General features: G+C 38.1%; 3 protein-coding genes across 4 annotated transcripts; 1 reads left to right on the forward strand and 2 right to left on the reverse strand.

Moving 5' to 3' along the window:
- The first annotated feature begins 4,597 nt into the window (after positions 1–4,597).
- tha1 (threonine aldolase 1) lies at positions 4,598–10,440 on the forward strand. 2 transcript variants are annotated; one of them, XM_027010400.3, is made up of 7 exons: positions 4,598–5,608; positions 5,981–6,064; positions 6,612–6,700; positions 6,972–7,157; positions 7,435–7,572; positions 8,680–8,872; positions 9,797–10,440. In XM_027010400.3, exons 1-7 carry the CDS (start codon positions 5,353–5,355, stop codon positions 10,087–10,089), a joined length of 1,239 nt encoding a protein of 412 aa, XP_026866201.2. In that variant the 5' UTR covers positions 4,598–5,352; the 3' UTR covers positions 10,090–10,440. The 2 variants fall into 2 exon arrangements, with proteins under 2 accessions (XP_026866201.2, XP_026866200.2); XM_027010399.3 differs by having other exon boundaries at positions 4,599–5,629.
- Positions 10,441–11,978: 1,538 nt separating this feature from the next.
- tmem235b (transmembrane protein 235b) lies at positions 11,979–15,466 on the reverse strand. The gene is given in 6 exon segments (XM_035533545.1): positions 11,979–12,214; positions 13,804–13,863; positions 13,866–13,934; positions 14,209–14,257; positions 14,362–14,480; positions 15,415–15,466. Coding segments are annotated over 6 exon segments (585 nt in total).
- Positions 14,829–17,404, reverse strand: birc5a (baculoviral IAP repeat containing 5a). Its single transcript, XM_027010457.3, has 4 exons — positions 17,060–17,404; positions 16,763–16,872; positions 16,531–16,648; positions 14,829–15,561 (listed from the first exon to the last, which is right to left on the reverse strand). Exons 1-4 carry the CDS (start codon positions 17,165–17,167, stop codon positions 15,469–15,471), a joined length of 429 nt encoding a protein of 142 aa, XP_026866258.1. The 5' UTR covers positions 17,168–17,404; the 3' UTR covers positions 14,829–15,468.
- Positions 17,405–17,478: the final 74 nt, after the last annotated feature.

Below are 17,478 nucleotides of genomic sequence, written 5' to 3' on the forward strand. Positions count from 1 at the left end.
CAAGCAGGGAACCCTCCACTGGGGAACCTTGTTGACTTAACTATCCTCCAATTAACTTTGAGTACATTTAGTGCACCTATGTTATGCACACTGTGCTCTTTATGTAGATGCTGCACAAAATATCATACCAATTGAGAAGCACACAGTTAGACAGCCTATATCCAAGCTATAGCTTTCAGTGCATAAAAGTTGGCTGCAGCAGTTCTGGATCATGTACAATGTCCAGCAAAAGGACCAAAGGAGGCTGCCATGGCCTTGAGCCAATGGCACAAATGTGCTCATTAGAATACAATGTGAACACAGGATGCCAATGGACACACCCACCTCGCCACTCCACCCCCTGCCAGACCTCTTACTGGAAACCTGGGCAGCTGTTCTCCTCACTTTCACAGCTCAGGCTGACACCTCCTGTAGACTTTTATTAGCGTCATTCTAACAAAGCTGGCAACAGGAAAGCCAGCCAATAAAGGCCTGGAAACCTCTACTCCAGGCTGCATGACATCACAGCATGAGTAAAGTAGGCCTGACCATCTGGGTAGGTTGGTTATAAATAAGACCACATTACTTAAACTATTTAAATATGACACCGGAGAGTCTGGGCACATTACAGAACTCTGCTGACCTGTGATGTTATTGTCTATTTGGAATAATGATGCACATAACTAAATATGATAGATCACAAGAAAAAGAAGTTCTGGATTATGATTGGTGTGATGTACAAATTGTTATGTCTTGTTAACAGCATAAATTCAGTCATAATGCAAATAATAAAAGTATAAGATCTGTAATAACTCAAGTTTATCAATGTTTGTTTACACTTTCTACCCTATTTGCCTAAATATGCATAAACTACAACATAGCACAATGACTCATAAACAAGTTGCCATGAAATATGCATTATGACTATAATGTGACATTGATAAAGCTAACATACAAATAAATAAATACATTTATTATTATTATTATTATTATTATTATTATTATTATTATTATTATTATTATTATTATTATTATTACATTCAAACAATCATTATGAAAAATAACACTGGTTGACCAATGAGTAAGAGTTAATGCAATCTATTCATAAAGAACGAGTGCCCCCTCGTGTGGACAACGAATGTAAGACTGTTGTCTTACATTCGTTGGACAGTCTTACATTCGCTGGACCTTTTCTTTATCGGCGCTTTCAAATTCGCTGACTTAAAAAAAAATCATATATGTATATAAAGTCATATATAATTTAAAGATTTTTTTTATTTAAAAAATCTAGCTACCTACCACTATTTTGAGACCCGATTAAGGCGATGACAGTGAGAGACAGTAAGAACGTGATATCAGGATTATTAGGGCCAAAACATCTCTTCACCCGCACACAAACATTTACATGTGTAGATATAACGATATTTCGTGTGCACATTGCAAATGTTTATATAAGCATGTTTGATGTTTACAAAATATCTGTGGGACAACCATCTAATGGAGCAAAAAGTAACAGGTTTATTAATGTGTTTCAACTAGCACTGTTGTGACATTTAACTTGTTTATTTTCCCTGATATTTTTCAAACATTGTTTGGGCTGAAAGCCACAATAATTGGAGCACATAGTTGGAGCTACATACAAAAATGTATTTTACCCACCTGAAACTGAATATTTTTAGTCTTACGTGCTTTTTGCTAATTGATAAAGCAATATGCAGCAACAACAGAGGAATTTCCTGTGTTTCTGTAGCAGGCAAAGTGCTACCAAAGATTATACTGCAGAGATTGAGCAACACCTTTAGTGAATAAATGCTACCTGAGTCCCAGTTTTAGAAAGAGCAGGAGTATTCGTGACATGATCAGCAAGGCAACTTCATGAAAATTGCTATGAACAACACTAGAACTTTTTATGGCCTTTATAGACATCTCCAAAGCCTCTGATACTGTTGTGAACAGGGAGCATCTTTAAAATGTGCATCTTAGGTTTGGCTGCCCAGCCAAATTGGCACCCGTTGTTTTCAACATCTTCCTTCAATGTATTACCCATCTCCTCCACAAGGAGCTTGAGGATAGCAGTGGCATTGCAGTGGAATTCAGGCTGGATGGGAATCTGTTGAAACTGAGGAGATTCTATGTAGTAACCAAGTGGTCCAAACAGTCCTAAAACTACAGTATGCTGATGACTGTGCTTTTGTAGCTCCACAGGACAATCCTAACCCCACAAGCCCTCCAGTCCATGCTTATTGTGGGGGGTTATGCCTACAGTAGTTTGGGACTGTCTGTAAACACATCCAAAACAGAGGAGGTTTGCCACTGGAGCTCTGGAACACTGCACATACTACCTGCTTTAATAAGCAACCATAAACCTCTTGCAGTAGCTCCCCATTAAAATATCTGGGCTGTATTCCACCTGAGGACTCCAGTATTGATCAAGAAATACAAAACTGGCTTAAACCAACTTCAGCTGCCTTTAGGAGGCTTTGATGTAGGGTTTTTTAGAATAGGAATCTCCACATGTACACTAAAGTCACTGAATACCAAGCCGTGTGCATTCACACGCTACTCTTCAGCTGTGAAGCCTGGGACACTTATCACCATCACATCATTTTGCTTGAGTGATTCCAGATAGGGTGCTTACAGCGCCTCACTGGCTTCACTTTGAGGGATCACATGCCTCACACTGAGATGCCTGTGAGGACCAATTGCAGAGGCACATGACTACCCAGCATCAGCTTCACTTTCTGGGTCATGTTATTAGGATGTCCCAGAACAGACTGCCCCACAGAGTGACAAAGACATGAAGTCTTTATTAAAAAAATTAAATAAAAACCGAAAATCTAGAGGACGCTGCTGCTGACCATAATTCATGGTGGCAGCTCATCCTGCATACAGTTGGCATTATAGAAGAGAACAGAATGGTGATGAGACAGCACAAGTGTTCTAGTATGAGCACAACCAATGATGCTCCTATTACCTCTACTCACTACACACACCAAATCTCCAATAGAACCAGGCTTGAACTATTCACCAATCTAAGATCCCATCCCTAAAGAGATTGAAGTGGATGTCATAATTGGAGTTGATAGACAGCAAGCAAGCAAACAACTCTCAATTGATACATTGAGTTTAGAATGGCAATTGAAGATAAGGTGATATCAATAAAATGAGGGCAAATAATGTTGAACATGCAATGGGTTTGTCTGAATACTGTATTTAGCTAATAAAAACAGTGACATATGGATTTTAGTTGGTCATCAGTTAAAGGTTTGTGTGTCGGGGAGGTATTTATCTGGATAACAACAGTGCAAACTTCTGTATAGTTTACACATTTTATGTGTTTTTTTGGCATGCATGCATAGATACAAAATGTATGCAGCACAGCTAACAGTAAACAAGCTTTAATAAATCCCCCAACTATGTCAAAGTTGTTTTACCAAAAATGCACACTATTATTGCTAATGTACACTTAAATAAAAACTCAAAACTGGCAGATTATAAAGTGATTATCACTACTATTGATCCCACTGATTGAATTTCTCAGTTTTATAGCATTTCTAATTGGCTCATTTTGGGATAAACAGCTGAAGTCTCACTTCTATTGCCTTACTTGTTAAAATCCTAGGAGATGTACAATTTATGAGCAAATGGCACATGCATACAATAGTGAAAACATTGCATGCATCATTTAAAATACACTAAGAATTAGTGCTGCTTGGTAAGACCTAGAAAAATAGCACATTTTTATGGAACTTTGAAATTTAAATTCAACCACACTTTCTGAAATCCACCTTATAAAGATCAAATAACACTGCTTGTTTCAAAATCGAACTTTTTTTAACTGAACATTTTATACTTCTAAAAAGGTGTCAAAGAATAAAGAGTAGCTCTCTCAACTTCAGAATGATTCATTGTAAAGGCGCAATAAGTTATTATTTTCCAGTGAAACACCCATCATACCTCCACCTAGTGGCCTGGATATGTCAATGTCTGTACTAAAAATATATTTTAAAAACGGCCGTTTATATCTGGGGACCCGCACTATGGAGCAAATAACGGTTCATTTGAGGACTACAAATAAATATGATTCTTCATCTCATGTGAACTGCACTTTATAGAAGAAAAACAAAAACATAAAAATAACACATAATCAGTTTAATAAATATTATGTGCTATTTTATGATTGAAAAATTACTTATTATTCCATTAAACTAAATCATTCTTAACGCTTTAATTAGAAATATGCCATGTATGACACACTTTCATAAAAATATTTTCTTCTCAGTAGACAAAGGAAATTACCCCATGTAACTCATTTTGTCATGTAAAATCAACGTTATTTTTATAGGCTACTATATTGTGGTTGAATTTTGTGTTTGAGAATATATGTTTTAAAAGGACATTTCGCAACGATATATTTGAAAAGATGATGGTTTGATAACAAAAATAATAGAAATAATGGCATGTCCTTACATAGGTGGTTATGTCATGATCTGTAAATCAAAGGTACACATGCAATCATTTAACGAATATGGCATTTTTCACAGAAACACTTTTTACCTCAGATACACTCTAATATAGACGGCGAAGGGCTGTGAGAAGGCAGAACAAGCACAGAAACTCAGAAGCTCATTGACAGTATTCCAAGGTTGTTTATTCACGTGAAGCTTTGTTTCGAGGGTACTCGAGTTCTTCTACATCAGTCAACCCAAAACCGTGGATGCGTTACACATGTAAACAGAAAAAAAAACGTGTATTTATGTTAACATGTACAGAATAGTCTCCAGTGTATCATAGGAATTAGCGTTATATAAACACAAAATCCCCTCAACTCTATGGAACAGAGCTACACGCATGCGCATTCTCCACATGCTCTTAAAACAACAGTGCACCTTTTGGCTGTTACAGCATGTCAACGACTGTTGTTAAGATATTTTGGCCCTTTAGGTTTTCCATGTCAACGACTGTTGTTAAGATATTTTGGCCCTTTAGGTCTTCCATAATAAGTATACATTTACAGAAATAAACTATACGCAAACACCAAAACACACCACTTCTGAAACGAGCTAACACGCTTGTATGGCTTTTGGTTTGCGTGGGCTAAAGGAAAAATGCAAATACGTAATTATGCCAAAAAATTAAATTCACGGACGTTTACCATCGGCTACCATAAAGCCATATGATCATAACACAGTAGTGTTGTTGGGAACCAAGAGAACCGATAGGAAGTAGCTAGTGAAAAAAAACAACGTATCGATAGAGCGTACTCCATTACACGAGCCTTGGACAAAAAAGCACTGGTCAATCGGCCGCACCTAAGATCTGTAATGTGGCGCTACGGTAGGCGAGTGTAAAGTCACAATTCACATTTAAAGCATGACTGTTAATACACTGTCTATTGCTATTCGTGCACTTTCACGTTGCATAAAATGCTGCCCGACGTCGCGCATTAGTCGTCGCTGTTTTGGAGCGAGTCCTGCCAGATTCTACTATGAAACTACAAAGACGGCAGACAGCAGCGCGGGATCACCTGCTCTGCGCACCGTGGATCTCCGCAGTGATACTGTCACCACGCCAGGACCGGCGATGCGCAGAGCTATGGCAGAGGCAGAGGTTGGGGACGATGTGTTCGGTGAAGACCCCACAGTTAATGGTTAGGGGGAAAAAAATCACATATACATATCACTAGTTAACATAGATATAACGTTAACCAACAGTTCCCGTGATGACCAAAAGGGGGCGCTAAACGCTTACCTGAAAGATCAACAAATAGGACCACAATTTAGATCGGGGGTGTAGGGTGGTAAATCCAGTCCTGAACATGATAGCCCGCATAAATGACAACATTGACTGCCTGAAACAACATAAAGCATTCATCAGAAAGAGTGGGATTAATAAAAAAAAAAGATGTACTGTTTATATTTGGTTTCAGAATGCCAATGTTCAAGTTCCCAACATTCTATAAGTTATACATGCAATTTTTTTTTTCTCCCTGTTTTTGCAGAGCTGCAGAAAATGGCAGCTGACATCTTTGGCATGGAGGCAGCTTTGTTTGTCCCAACAGGGACCATGAGCAATCTGATTGCAGGTATGATTGCTCGACTAATTTTAACTTAACCCAGTGGTTGTTTTTCCATTCTTCAGTGGTAAAAGTACAGGTAGTGAAATGGACACATGTAATATTTTTATCACCATACCTTTAAAACGGAGAAGGAGGGAGACTTACACACTCAGATTCTCTGTTAGCTCTTAACACCTGCTCACTGAAGTCTTCTGGGAAACATCCTTGGTACTGTGCTGATCTACGCTTCTGCAACCATTTTAAACTACAGTAATTGTCCAACACAGTTCTAGGGGTTGTAGTTCCAGGAAGTGTCTGAAATGTTATAGTATAATAACTTTGCATTAGACATGTGGGAGTAGGCTGTTTACCTCCAGGAGGTTGGAAAGAGTTACTAAGAGCCTTGGACCAACATTTATATTTGCACAGTATAGTTTCTCCTGCTAGGTTTGTGTCAAATGTATTAAAATGCTGCAAAATTGTAGTTACACCTCATGTAAACTTTGGAATGCCATGTTCGATTATCCCATCATGTGGTTTCACAGTTCTGTTTGTGTTTGTCTCCCTGTCTCAGTCATGGTCCACTGCAGGGAGAGAGGGGATGAAATGATAGTGGGGGATCTCTCTCATTTACACATGTATGAGCAGGGAGGGAGTGCACAGGTATGATTCAAAGAGACCGAATCCCTGTGCTCATCTTTCATTCAGCGTGCATTTAATTTTCTATCAGTTTTAAGCATTATTTATTTATTTATTTATTTTTGCCATGTAATCAACATTATAATATAGAATTTCATAGCTGGACAATTAATCAAGAGGGACAGTAATTTAGTTATTATCCTATAAAAGAGTAAATGAGGAAGTATACATGTCTTCTGATGCATAACACATTATCTCAGCGTCTGATTCTGGAGTGTGGCATGCATCTCCCTAGCTTGCTGGTGTACACTCCACTACACTCACTACTCTTGCTGACGGAACGTTTGATCTGGACCAGCTGGAGTCAAAGATTCGTCATGGTTACCCCGATGCTCACTACCCCCGTTCCCGCCTGGTGTGTGTGGAAAACACACACAATATTCTGGGTGGACGTGTGCTCCCACTCTCCTTCCTGCAGGAGGTTAGCAACACTACAAACCCCAGTTATGCTAGTCAGAAATTAGTCTTGCTCAGAATTTTGTTCATGAAAAAGAGCCCTCATATGAATTGTATTAACATATTTATGCAGGCTTTATATAAGCAAGGGTACATCACAACGACTCCAAGCTGTAATTTCACACTATAAATAGTGTGTCTAAGCATGTCTCAGTAGCTTCACTGAACCATGTATTTATGTTATATCTGGTGATATTCTGATGGTGTGAACAGTAATACAAGTTCTCCCCTTTCCCTGGCAGCTGCGCTCTATGGCAGATAAGTATGGGCTTGTTGTGCATATGGATGGTGCCAGGCTGATGAATGCAGCAGTGGCTCTGGGCCTTCAGCCCTCTGTCATACTCCAGCACTGCCACACCGTCAGTGCCTGTCTGTCTAAGGTAGGACCCTGACTCGTTTGCCAGGGCTTCCCCTCAAACCGTGGATTTGTAATACTGTTTACTTTGATCCAAGAAATATTTATGATGCATAATGTTCTTTTTACCTTGTGGATGCTTGATATTGCATAGCCATAAGATTAATTCACTTGCTGACAGCTAGAGTTAATATTCAATTGCCATATTATCAAGCTGTATAAATAAGGCTTATTGTAAATTATTCTGTAGCTGGAAAAAAGGATACACATCCCTGGCTTGCAATAATAATAATAATAATAATAATAATAATAAGAAGAAGAAGAAGAAGAAGAAGAAGAAGATATTTTCTTGTGGTGTACCGGCAGTATTTGTGTGGCACATATAGAGCAAAAGAAAAGCTCCAGTTCAGCTAATGCATGAATTCTCCGATCTTTGTGCAAAAAAACTAATTGATCATTACAGAAGATGTGGCTAATTCATTCAGTTTTACAATGAAAATGCACCCGCATAATGGTACTGGAAAAATGTAACCTGTTCAAGCATGTCCACTGTCCAATTAAGTTTCTTTGTTCATCACAAACCATTGCCTGTCATTGCTGTCAGCAAACCTGTGATCACATTCTGCTACACAGGATTTGAAACTTTCACAGGATTTGAAACTTTCTCTATCTAGTAGTCTGCTTTTCAGTTTCTTGTTTGCATGCCAAACTGCATTATACTTGCCAGTTGTTGTAATTCTGAATCTAAATGTCAGTGAGCATATTTGCTTTTTATTATGAGATTTGTTTGAATATAGGAAATTAACCCTCTTGTTTACATAATTTATTTTCCAACAATGAAAGACATAAAAAATACAGAGACAGATATTACCAACAGATGTATATCAAATTACTTTTTGTCAAAGTCATTAAGATGTTAACCTGTTTGTTCTGTGGCTCTGTTATGCATGTGCCATGGTTTACCCCTATTTGGAACCAATACTGTCAGTTCAGTTTTTAATTAATTTTAGGACAGTCATTAAACATTTATAGAAAAATTATCAGTGTCTGTAACAATATTAACTGATTCACTGACCAAAAATTCCGCTTAAGTTTTCAGTGGCTCATTTACTGTGACTGCTGTCTTTGGTAGGGACTGGGGGCACCAGCTGGCACCATGCTTGCTGGGTCCAAAGACTTCATCCAGAGGGCAGTGCGTGCACGTAAAGCACTGGGCGGTGGAATGCGCCAGTTAGGCATTTTGGCAGCAGCTGGTAAGATTGCCCTGAAGGACATGCCTGCCAGACTAGGGGAGGACCACAGGAATGCCAGGAGCTTTGCTAAAGGTAATTCAGTTTTGCTGAAGCCAGTCCCTGGACTTTAAGTACAGCATGATTTACATTTACATTACATGATTTACATTGCAGCTAAACTCATGTGCATCCAACACTTAGCTGAGCATATGTTAGATGGGTCAGCATGGATCCTGATGAATGCACATTCTCATGTATACCAATTTCAGGTTAGATTGGAAGTGAAACTGTTAATTAGTAACCTGGCTCATTGAAACATAATCATACAGTTCATTTTTTCACATTAATAGGATGCATATACAGCCTATACAACTGAATGTCTGATTAACTGTTCTGAATCAACTATAGTCAAACCCACTTTGCATGGCATCAATCACTGAAAAATCCCAAAAGAAATCTAATGTTCCCCAGTACAGAATTTAAAAGCTGTTATTAATAGGTCAGAGTTCTTTGTGTAAATTGTAAATTGTTTTTGAGTTGTGTGCCAGGAAGGTTTAGTAAAGCTTAGTGGTCAGAGGTGTGATGAAATGATAATCACAAAACAACTGGCCAGTTCTGAAGGGTTAGAGAAGTGCTTAGGTGAATATGGACTTTTCTATATTCTACATGTGTGATTATGAACTTAAAACTTCATCTATAACTGAGTGGGAGTCAGTCACGATTTATTGCCATGAAAAATAATTTGTCCCTGGCTTATTTTCAGAGTACATCCAATCAAGTATTCAAACCAGCAAAATTTTGCAGACAACCAATCAAATCTATATCCTACTACAAAACACACTCTGCAGGCATATATCCTACTGCGTTACACATTTTCTAGGTCTATATCCCGCTACACTATAGACAGAAATCTCTTTACTCTCTGGGTAGATAGAAACACTTCATTGGGGACAGGAGAGGGATGACAGGCATGAAGTGCTCACCGAGTTAATATAAATGTGTTGCTTTTACCTGCAGCTCTGACACAGTGCAGTCCCCCTCTGTACCAGGTGGACTCGGCCGCCGTGGAAACCAACATAGTACTCTTCAGAGTGCGGGCCCCTGGGCTGAGCCCTGCATCGTTCTGTGAGCTGATGGGAGAGGTGGGTAAGGGTGAGGGCGAGGCTCTGGGCCAAGGCTTGCGTGTACTCTTGTTCCCTCATTTCGGGGACACTGTGAGAGCCATGTGGCATCTGGGCGTTAGTGAGGAGGACACTCAGCTGGCTGCAAAGAAAGCTCAGTGTGTTGCTCAGCAGCATGGCTTAAAGTGAAAGGGTGGCAGCTGAATCCAGCGGAAGATTGCTCAGACAGTCCACTAGATATCAAATAATACAGAGAACTGACAGCAGTTCTAAATCAAACTGGTAAAAATCAAACTGGAATCAGCACCTGAATGTTAGTGCATTTTTTAAAATACTAATTTCATAGGTTTAAGGCTGTCAATCTAGTTTTGTAAGTGCAAAACCTGAATTAATTTGAATCTACAGAAAAAATCCAACCCACCATGAATAATTTTTATTGTGCTCAAGATGCGATGATTTTGACTTTACTACTATTTGTAAATGTGACATTATTGCATTAATAAAAGCTATCTTAAATAAACAAACAACCTGATTTGTATACCCAAGATGCTAAAACTTTGCTGTTCAGTTATGTGGTCAGTATAAACATATGTCTATGTTGCCAAAAGACAAGTTCATTAATCTAGATTTAAACGTATAAGAAAACACCAGATATAGTTGTGCACTTTAATAACAGTCTAATTTAAAAAGTAATAAAGGTGTAGTAAAAACATGAATAGTGTAATAAATAATCAAGTCTGGACAAAGGGCCTCTAAATTCTAAGGCATAAATCACCAAGAGACCTGGACTTCACCTAAAGAAGGCATTTTTCTTTTTGGAATAATTTGTTATCAGTTTGTATAATAGTCTCCATTACTATGTACCATGATCATTATAGAGATGGATTATCTTGGTAATCAGGAAGGGATTGCATTGGTTGTGCTGCATCTTGAGAGGATCCCAGAACCCCATACCAGTCCCAGCTCCAAGCTCTCATCCTTCAGATGCTGTGCTGCTTGAGGTAGTTTACAACTGCGCAATGAATCTGTCGGAATTAATTAGGTTTTACGTACAAAATGTCATAAACAGTATTGCTTTGCAGATGTACTTTTATTTTTAATTTCTCTCCTGTGTGTATGCACCTTGGATGTGTGTTAACTTTGATGGCTCCATCATTAGTCACCTATAGCAATAATGTACCCCATGGTTCCTAATTCTGTATCTTACATTTTTAGTAACTAATGCATCTCTTTAAAGTTTCTTGACTAGATCTTTAATTTAATCCACAAGTCTACATAGTTAGGTAAAAAAAAAAAATAAAAAAAAAAAATTATATATATATATATATATATATATATATATATATATATATATATATATATATATATATATATATATATCTTATGCCTTTTGTGTCTTATTGCAGTTAGACTCAGAAGTAATGGCAAGTGTGCTAAAGCCACTGTAAAACTGCTTAATGGCAAATCGTGTTTGGATGCACCTGGTCTCTAATGGTCTGCAGTTTAGCCCATGCTTGTTTTTTCCATCAGGCTGATGTGCCCTCTCTGTAGCCCATCGTCACAGCATGCAGTAGTGGCCTCAGTCAGTCAACACTTGATTGATTTTTTTTTTTTTTTAAGGAAATGCATGTGAAACATTTCAGTGAGCTGTGTCTAAAAGGTTTTTGAATAAATCCACAAAATAACAGACATTATCAGTAGATAATAGAAAAAAAAAGATGAAATAATCACAGTGCCTAATTTCTGTCTAGGTTGATTTAAATAAATATACTGACAGTGGATGAAACATTAACCTCTTAAGTCTCACTAAGTGATTGCTTCCATAATAATGAACCACTAGGTAATTATATTCTGAATCTATTGCATCTACCTTCAGGACAATAAGTCCTTCACAATGGACAATGATATGAGTTGAACTATTTCAGTGTTGCCACATTCCAAAACCATTTATTTGATCAGATATATACTAAGACAAAGTAACCCACTCAAGCACTATTGCATTTTAACTTGCTTTGCAACCACATACATACAGTAATTATGTTGAAAAAGCTGTGGTTGGGACATGAATCATACGAGTCTTATATAGGGGCCACAGTCTCCTGGTACTGGGTTAATTGGGTGATCCTGGCAGAAAGCAGCAGGAGAAGACCAGTTATGACTTCCAAGATGAAGGAGAGCCAGGCCATTTCCATTGACTAGCCGAATGAAGTGTGAACCAGGGCCATCTGCTCTGGCCCTGTCCTCCTTTCTGTTTCCTCCAGGGCCCACTGGAAATAGCTGATGTACAGACTTACACCAGAGAGTGTGAGAAGACCTGAGAATAATCTCAAATGCAACACACAGACATAAAACACTTTAAAAAAAGATAATTAAATCATTAAATGATCAAGATTATGTAGCGTCTATGAGATTGAATATAAAAGACACTTTGCTCTTTAACAAAACTGTAAATTTATATTTACAGCATTTGGCAGACACCCTTGACCAGACTTACAGAAGTGCTATGTAATCTATCAAATAAGTATCTTCATGTGATAGTATTCTTAACAGTGCCCTATCTATCAGGAAAAGGCCCTGTTTAGAGTGTTAAAGAAGACAGTGAAAGGTTTTTTAAGTGCATAAAGTGCTTAGAGATTCACTGAAGAGGTATCTTCAGCCTTCGTTTGAAGACAGTGACTCGGCTGTATGGACAGCCACTGGACATCCATTCTATCAGCTGGGTGCCAGGGTAGAGAAGAGGCTGGATGGAAATTTGTGCTTCTTGATTACCCAAGGGTGGTGTACTGTAGATGTCCCTTTCGCAAGGAAGACCTGTTATTATATGTTCATGAAAGTGGCATTTGTCCTGTAAACCAAGCAATATCACCCATGTCAAATTAACACTGGCAATAACTCCAAATTGAATTCACTCGAATTCAAATTACATAAAATAAAACAAATCTATTCAGAGCTTTTACAGCAGTAATGATTTTACTGGGCACTCTTTATCTTAGTGTTTGGGACAAACACAGGAAACAGAGAAGCAGTACAGTTCAGAAGACAGCATGACAGAGAAAATGGCCAACATTAAGAATTTAACAGCTCATTTCTTTCCGAGTTTGACAGTATTAAACATTCTCCTTGCAGCCATGATTACAACTGCAATTAGTGCAAATGATTATTTGCTGGCTGCTTTTCATATATTAAGACAAAGATATTCATCACATGCTTCTGAGCCACAGGCTTTGAAATGCTATTGAGTTTGTAGCAAACACACTGTAACTGTGTTCTTATACTGTATAAACAATAAGAAAGAATAAATAATTATTTTGCCCAGAATACAAACTCTAACCTGAATCTAGACCTGAAGCCTGAGAGACTGAAAGTCAGTTTATACTCTACATGAACTGATTGGTGATTAAGACCACGTTTGCAACTTTTGGTTAATTGATTTCTTTTTGATCATACACAGCACGAGCACGCTTAGTGGGTTCACTGTAACATCACAGAATTTTATACTAGGTACATGATTTCCCTTCCCTCTCTATAAGGCACCCAATATGCAACAAGGCCATTCATTTTCCCTCATAAGTATTAAGAGATCATGTAAAGTAATAACATCAGTCTCAAAACCCACAATAACAAAACAATTATTCTGAGGTCATTATAATTTAAGGTAGACAGTTTCCACTCCGGATTCCCGTGTGTTAGCAAGCAAAAATACTATCTAAATATACTGTCTGAAATACATAGTAGTTACATAACTATTGCCTTATTTGACAGACTTCTCAGTACTGTAATATAATACTTTTTGTGAAGCTCAACAAAGCACCAACCTTTACATTAAAGTTAAACATAAACAGTTACACAAACCAACACTAATCCCACATGGGCATGCAGATGTTTTGGGTGGCTGGAACTTGCTGCAAAAGAGAAAATAGGAAGCAGATCCTGTGAGGAGAGTTTTATTCCATGTCAGAGAATACCACATATGCCCCCAAACACTAACAGCACCAGACTGACAGGCAGCAGGTTTACAATCACATCATGCATTCCTACACCAAAAAGAATAATTACTACTGATTAGCGCCAGAGCACACAATACAAATCGATTACAACCAGTGTCATGCAGCCAAAGAGTGATGTGTACAAATGTGAATTAGTAGATCTTTCTCTTAACGTTCAGTGCGCTCAATGGTGTCTGATGGGCAAAAGGTAGTGTATAAACGAATATGTTACCTGCTGTACGTCATTAATATAGCATTTCAACAAGCTGAATCAATAAATTCACTGCTTTGCATTACAGTTAATGGACAGGCATACACTTACTCTGCATTTGCTTTTCCCATTCAGTAAATCCTGATGTGTTTTCTGAGGACTGTAGAGTTACATACTATAGTCAAACAGACCACCACAGAAACAAATGATCAAATGAACTGTCGTTCGAACAGCCATTTAAATCTGTTTAAGGCAAAAACATACAGCCACACCATCACTTACTCCCCAAAGTCCTGAATGAAATTGCTCCGGGTTAGTGTGATTCCGGCCCTTGTCGTCTATAATGTACCAATACTCAGTTCCCGTGGCAAATGCTAAGAATCCTCGTTAACCCAGCGGTGATAACCAGATGCAAATCCTACTTTCATATCGGTTGGTTGTTTCTTATTACAAATAACAAAAAAAAAACAAAAAAAAAAACAAACTCGAACTGCAAACTTCTGCCACTTGTCATTCAGAACCAATCGGCTACCATTATGAAAAGCCAGAAAGCCACTCTTCACACAATTATATTGACTATAGGAGTCAGTAAAAGTATACACGGTGATGTTTTAACACGAAGGATAGCGCCCAGATTTCTTTAGCGAAGTAGAGGGTCATGTGCTCTGTGCGCGATTATGCATGGCTCCCTTGAACTGAGGCAATAGAATTAATTATCCAATGACATTAGGTAATGCTTCAGCATATATTTATTTAGACGCATCATAACAAAATACACCTGTACAAGGGCATTATAACGACAGCTACAATAACAAATCGCAAACACCTTTTGTTGTTAAAAAAGTCCATATGCCAAACGTGATTTATTTCTTTCATGGGCAAACTGAAAGCTTAAACTTGGGATTTAAAAGAAGCATTAATTTGCATGTACAGCATTTATATGACTTATCTAAAGCGACTTACAATTATGACAATACAACTTAACTAAAGGTTAACCGAGGGGCCTTCTTCGGGGCCCGACAGTGGCAACTTCACAGTGGTGGGGCTTGAACGGCCAGCCTTCCGATTACAAGGCAAGTCTAATCCTGGAGATCTACCGCCCTACATGGTTCCAACCCTAATCTAGCACATATGAATCAAATATTAAAATAATACTGAAGGACTCAATTAATTGGATCGGATGTGTTAGAACAAGGTTGGAATTAAACTTTGCAGGGTGGTAGTTCACTAGGACCAGGCTTGACCACCCCGGACCACACCATTTAGAATTCTTGGACATAGATAGATGCACTTATATCATACACAAATGGAGCATACCACTCTCTAAAACAGTGAGTGAAAGACTACACAAGGGCTTGTCACTGTCCATCTTCATTCTTCACCCACTGCAGTCTGGATGATCAGGCCTCTTTTCAACTTTGCAGCCTCTTCAAATTTAACAATAGCCTGGCTGCATGCATTTTTCTAAAATAACAAACATGTTATATAGTTTCTTTCCATAACACCCTGTTGCTTCATGATTGATTAAATTAACATGAAACAAGCGGAGTTTGTGTCTGCTTTAATTCATATGTATTCTTCAAAGATGCTGAGAAAATCTATGGCTTGCAAAAAACAGTAATTATTAAAGAAATGCAAAACGTGAACCTTGCATCAGTATGAACAGAAAGGCTACAACATGCAAATAAGCGCAAGTAAGCAAATGAGATACGGATAAATTACTTTAAAAAAAAAAAAGAGTCATCATTATTGATGTAAATGGCTATAATGGCTTCAGAAACATCCTGTCTTCCTACTAGCTTTAATCAACAAAGAAATTCAAAGACAGAAAAAAGTGCAGCTGCTTATTCAACAAGTCAACCTAACAACTTCTTTCAGGTCACTTCTTTGGCCAATTTCCTTCTTAACTAGATTCAGTTGTCCATTGCACTGAAAAATGTTCTACACAACTTGTCATTTCTGTACAGTATTCTGTACATGAGAAACAAAGCTGCCCATTACAAAAACATCTTGAATCGAGTTCCTGCCCACACTACCTTCCCTACTGAAATATATTACAATAAAAATATATCAAAATGTAAAGTATATTGTCAAAAGCCTACACTTCACCATTCCACAGGGATGCTGTAGCCTGTATTAAACAAATACACAAACAAACTCTGTGCCTCTTTTCAAACATTTTCACAAACATGATATTGGACTGAACAAAAGGCACACCTAGAGACAATTTTCACCATTATTAAAGTGTCAGATGAAGTCTTTGAATGCAAAGAGTAACTTTGCATGATATTTAGCATAGGCTATGACAATGCACCCCATAGCCATGCCAGCTTTCTGTAAGTGGTAAATTGCATCACAATTCAAGGATAGAGACACACTAGAACAATGGTCAATGTACTGTGAAGGTGAGTTTAGCTGCTCCCTTGTACTTACAATAACAAATTTTTGCCTCTCTTTCTGAAGCCTGAGAAACTCCTCTACAGTTAGACTCTCCATTGGCTTTTTCATTGTGATAAAGTTGCAGTTGGGTGAATGTGCTTTATGCTCCTTTCTGCATTATAAAAAACAAAAACAGTTGCATTAATATAAAAAGTTACAGATACTCATGATCACAACAGACAACAGAAATTGTAACACTGGTAAAACACGTCCTCTAGAGGCTCACTCTGGGTCGTCTTCAGGTTCCCAGCCTTCCAGCTCTTTAAGACAGAAGAAGCACTGTGCTACGTCCGGACTGTTCTCGGAGGGAGTGTGAATAAATCCTGCTTTTGCCATCTAGAACAAGCGTATTAGTTAAATATTAACAAACATTTCCCAACAGGACAATCAGTGAGCAACCAAATATCAGCATAACCTCTGTTTTGTATATAAATAAGGCTGGCTAGCTAATTTAATAGCTGCCCCAATACAGCTTTAACTGGCTCTAGCTAGTTAGTTAACTAAGCTGTTTTCACCGACTCACATTCTCCGGGGTACAAACACAGTCCTCTTCGAATGGCCACCCAACGAATGTTAAAAGCCTGTTTTCAAATAAATACATCTTTAGTTGGTCATCATTAATAATATCCATATTTTTGTAGTAACTAAATAAACAGCCAGCTAGCCAATCTTACAACGATTAAAAAACAATAAAAAGAAATGGAAAGGTATCTAACTAGCAAGCTAAGTCAGGACAGCACTTCCCGAAGTTTAAATTTCCGAGCAGACGTTTTCATTGGTTAACATTTATGGCGCGCATGCGCTGATTTAACGAGCTGTAGCGGCGTCTTCTGGAGTGACGTAATTACGCTTAGTGTACGTCAAATATTAGGACCATCTTACAGACGGAAATCATTAATATCCTATATTGTGATGTAATTAAAAGGCCCATCTTTCTTCATC

Source organism: Electrophorus electricus, chromosome 15 (genome assembly GCF_041902795.1).
Source record: "Electrophorus electricus isolate QZ-2024a chromosome 15, ASM4190279v1, whole genome shotgun sequence".
NCBI classification, from domain to species: domain Eukaryota; kingdom Metazoa; phylum Chordata; class Actinopteri; order Gymnotiformes; family Gymnotidae; genus Electrophorus; species Electrophorus electricus.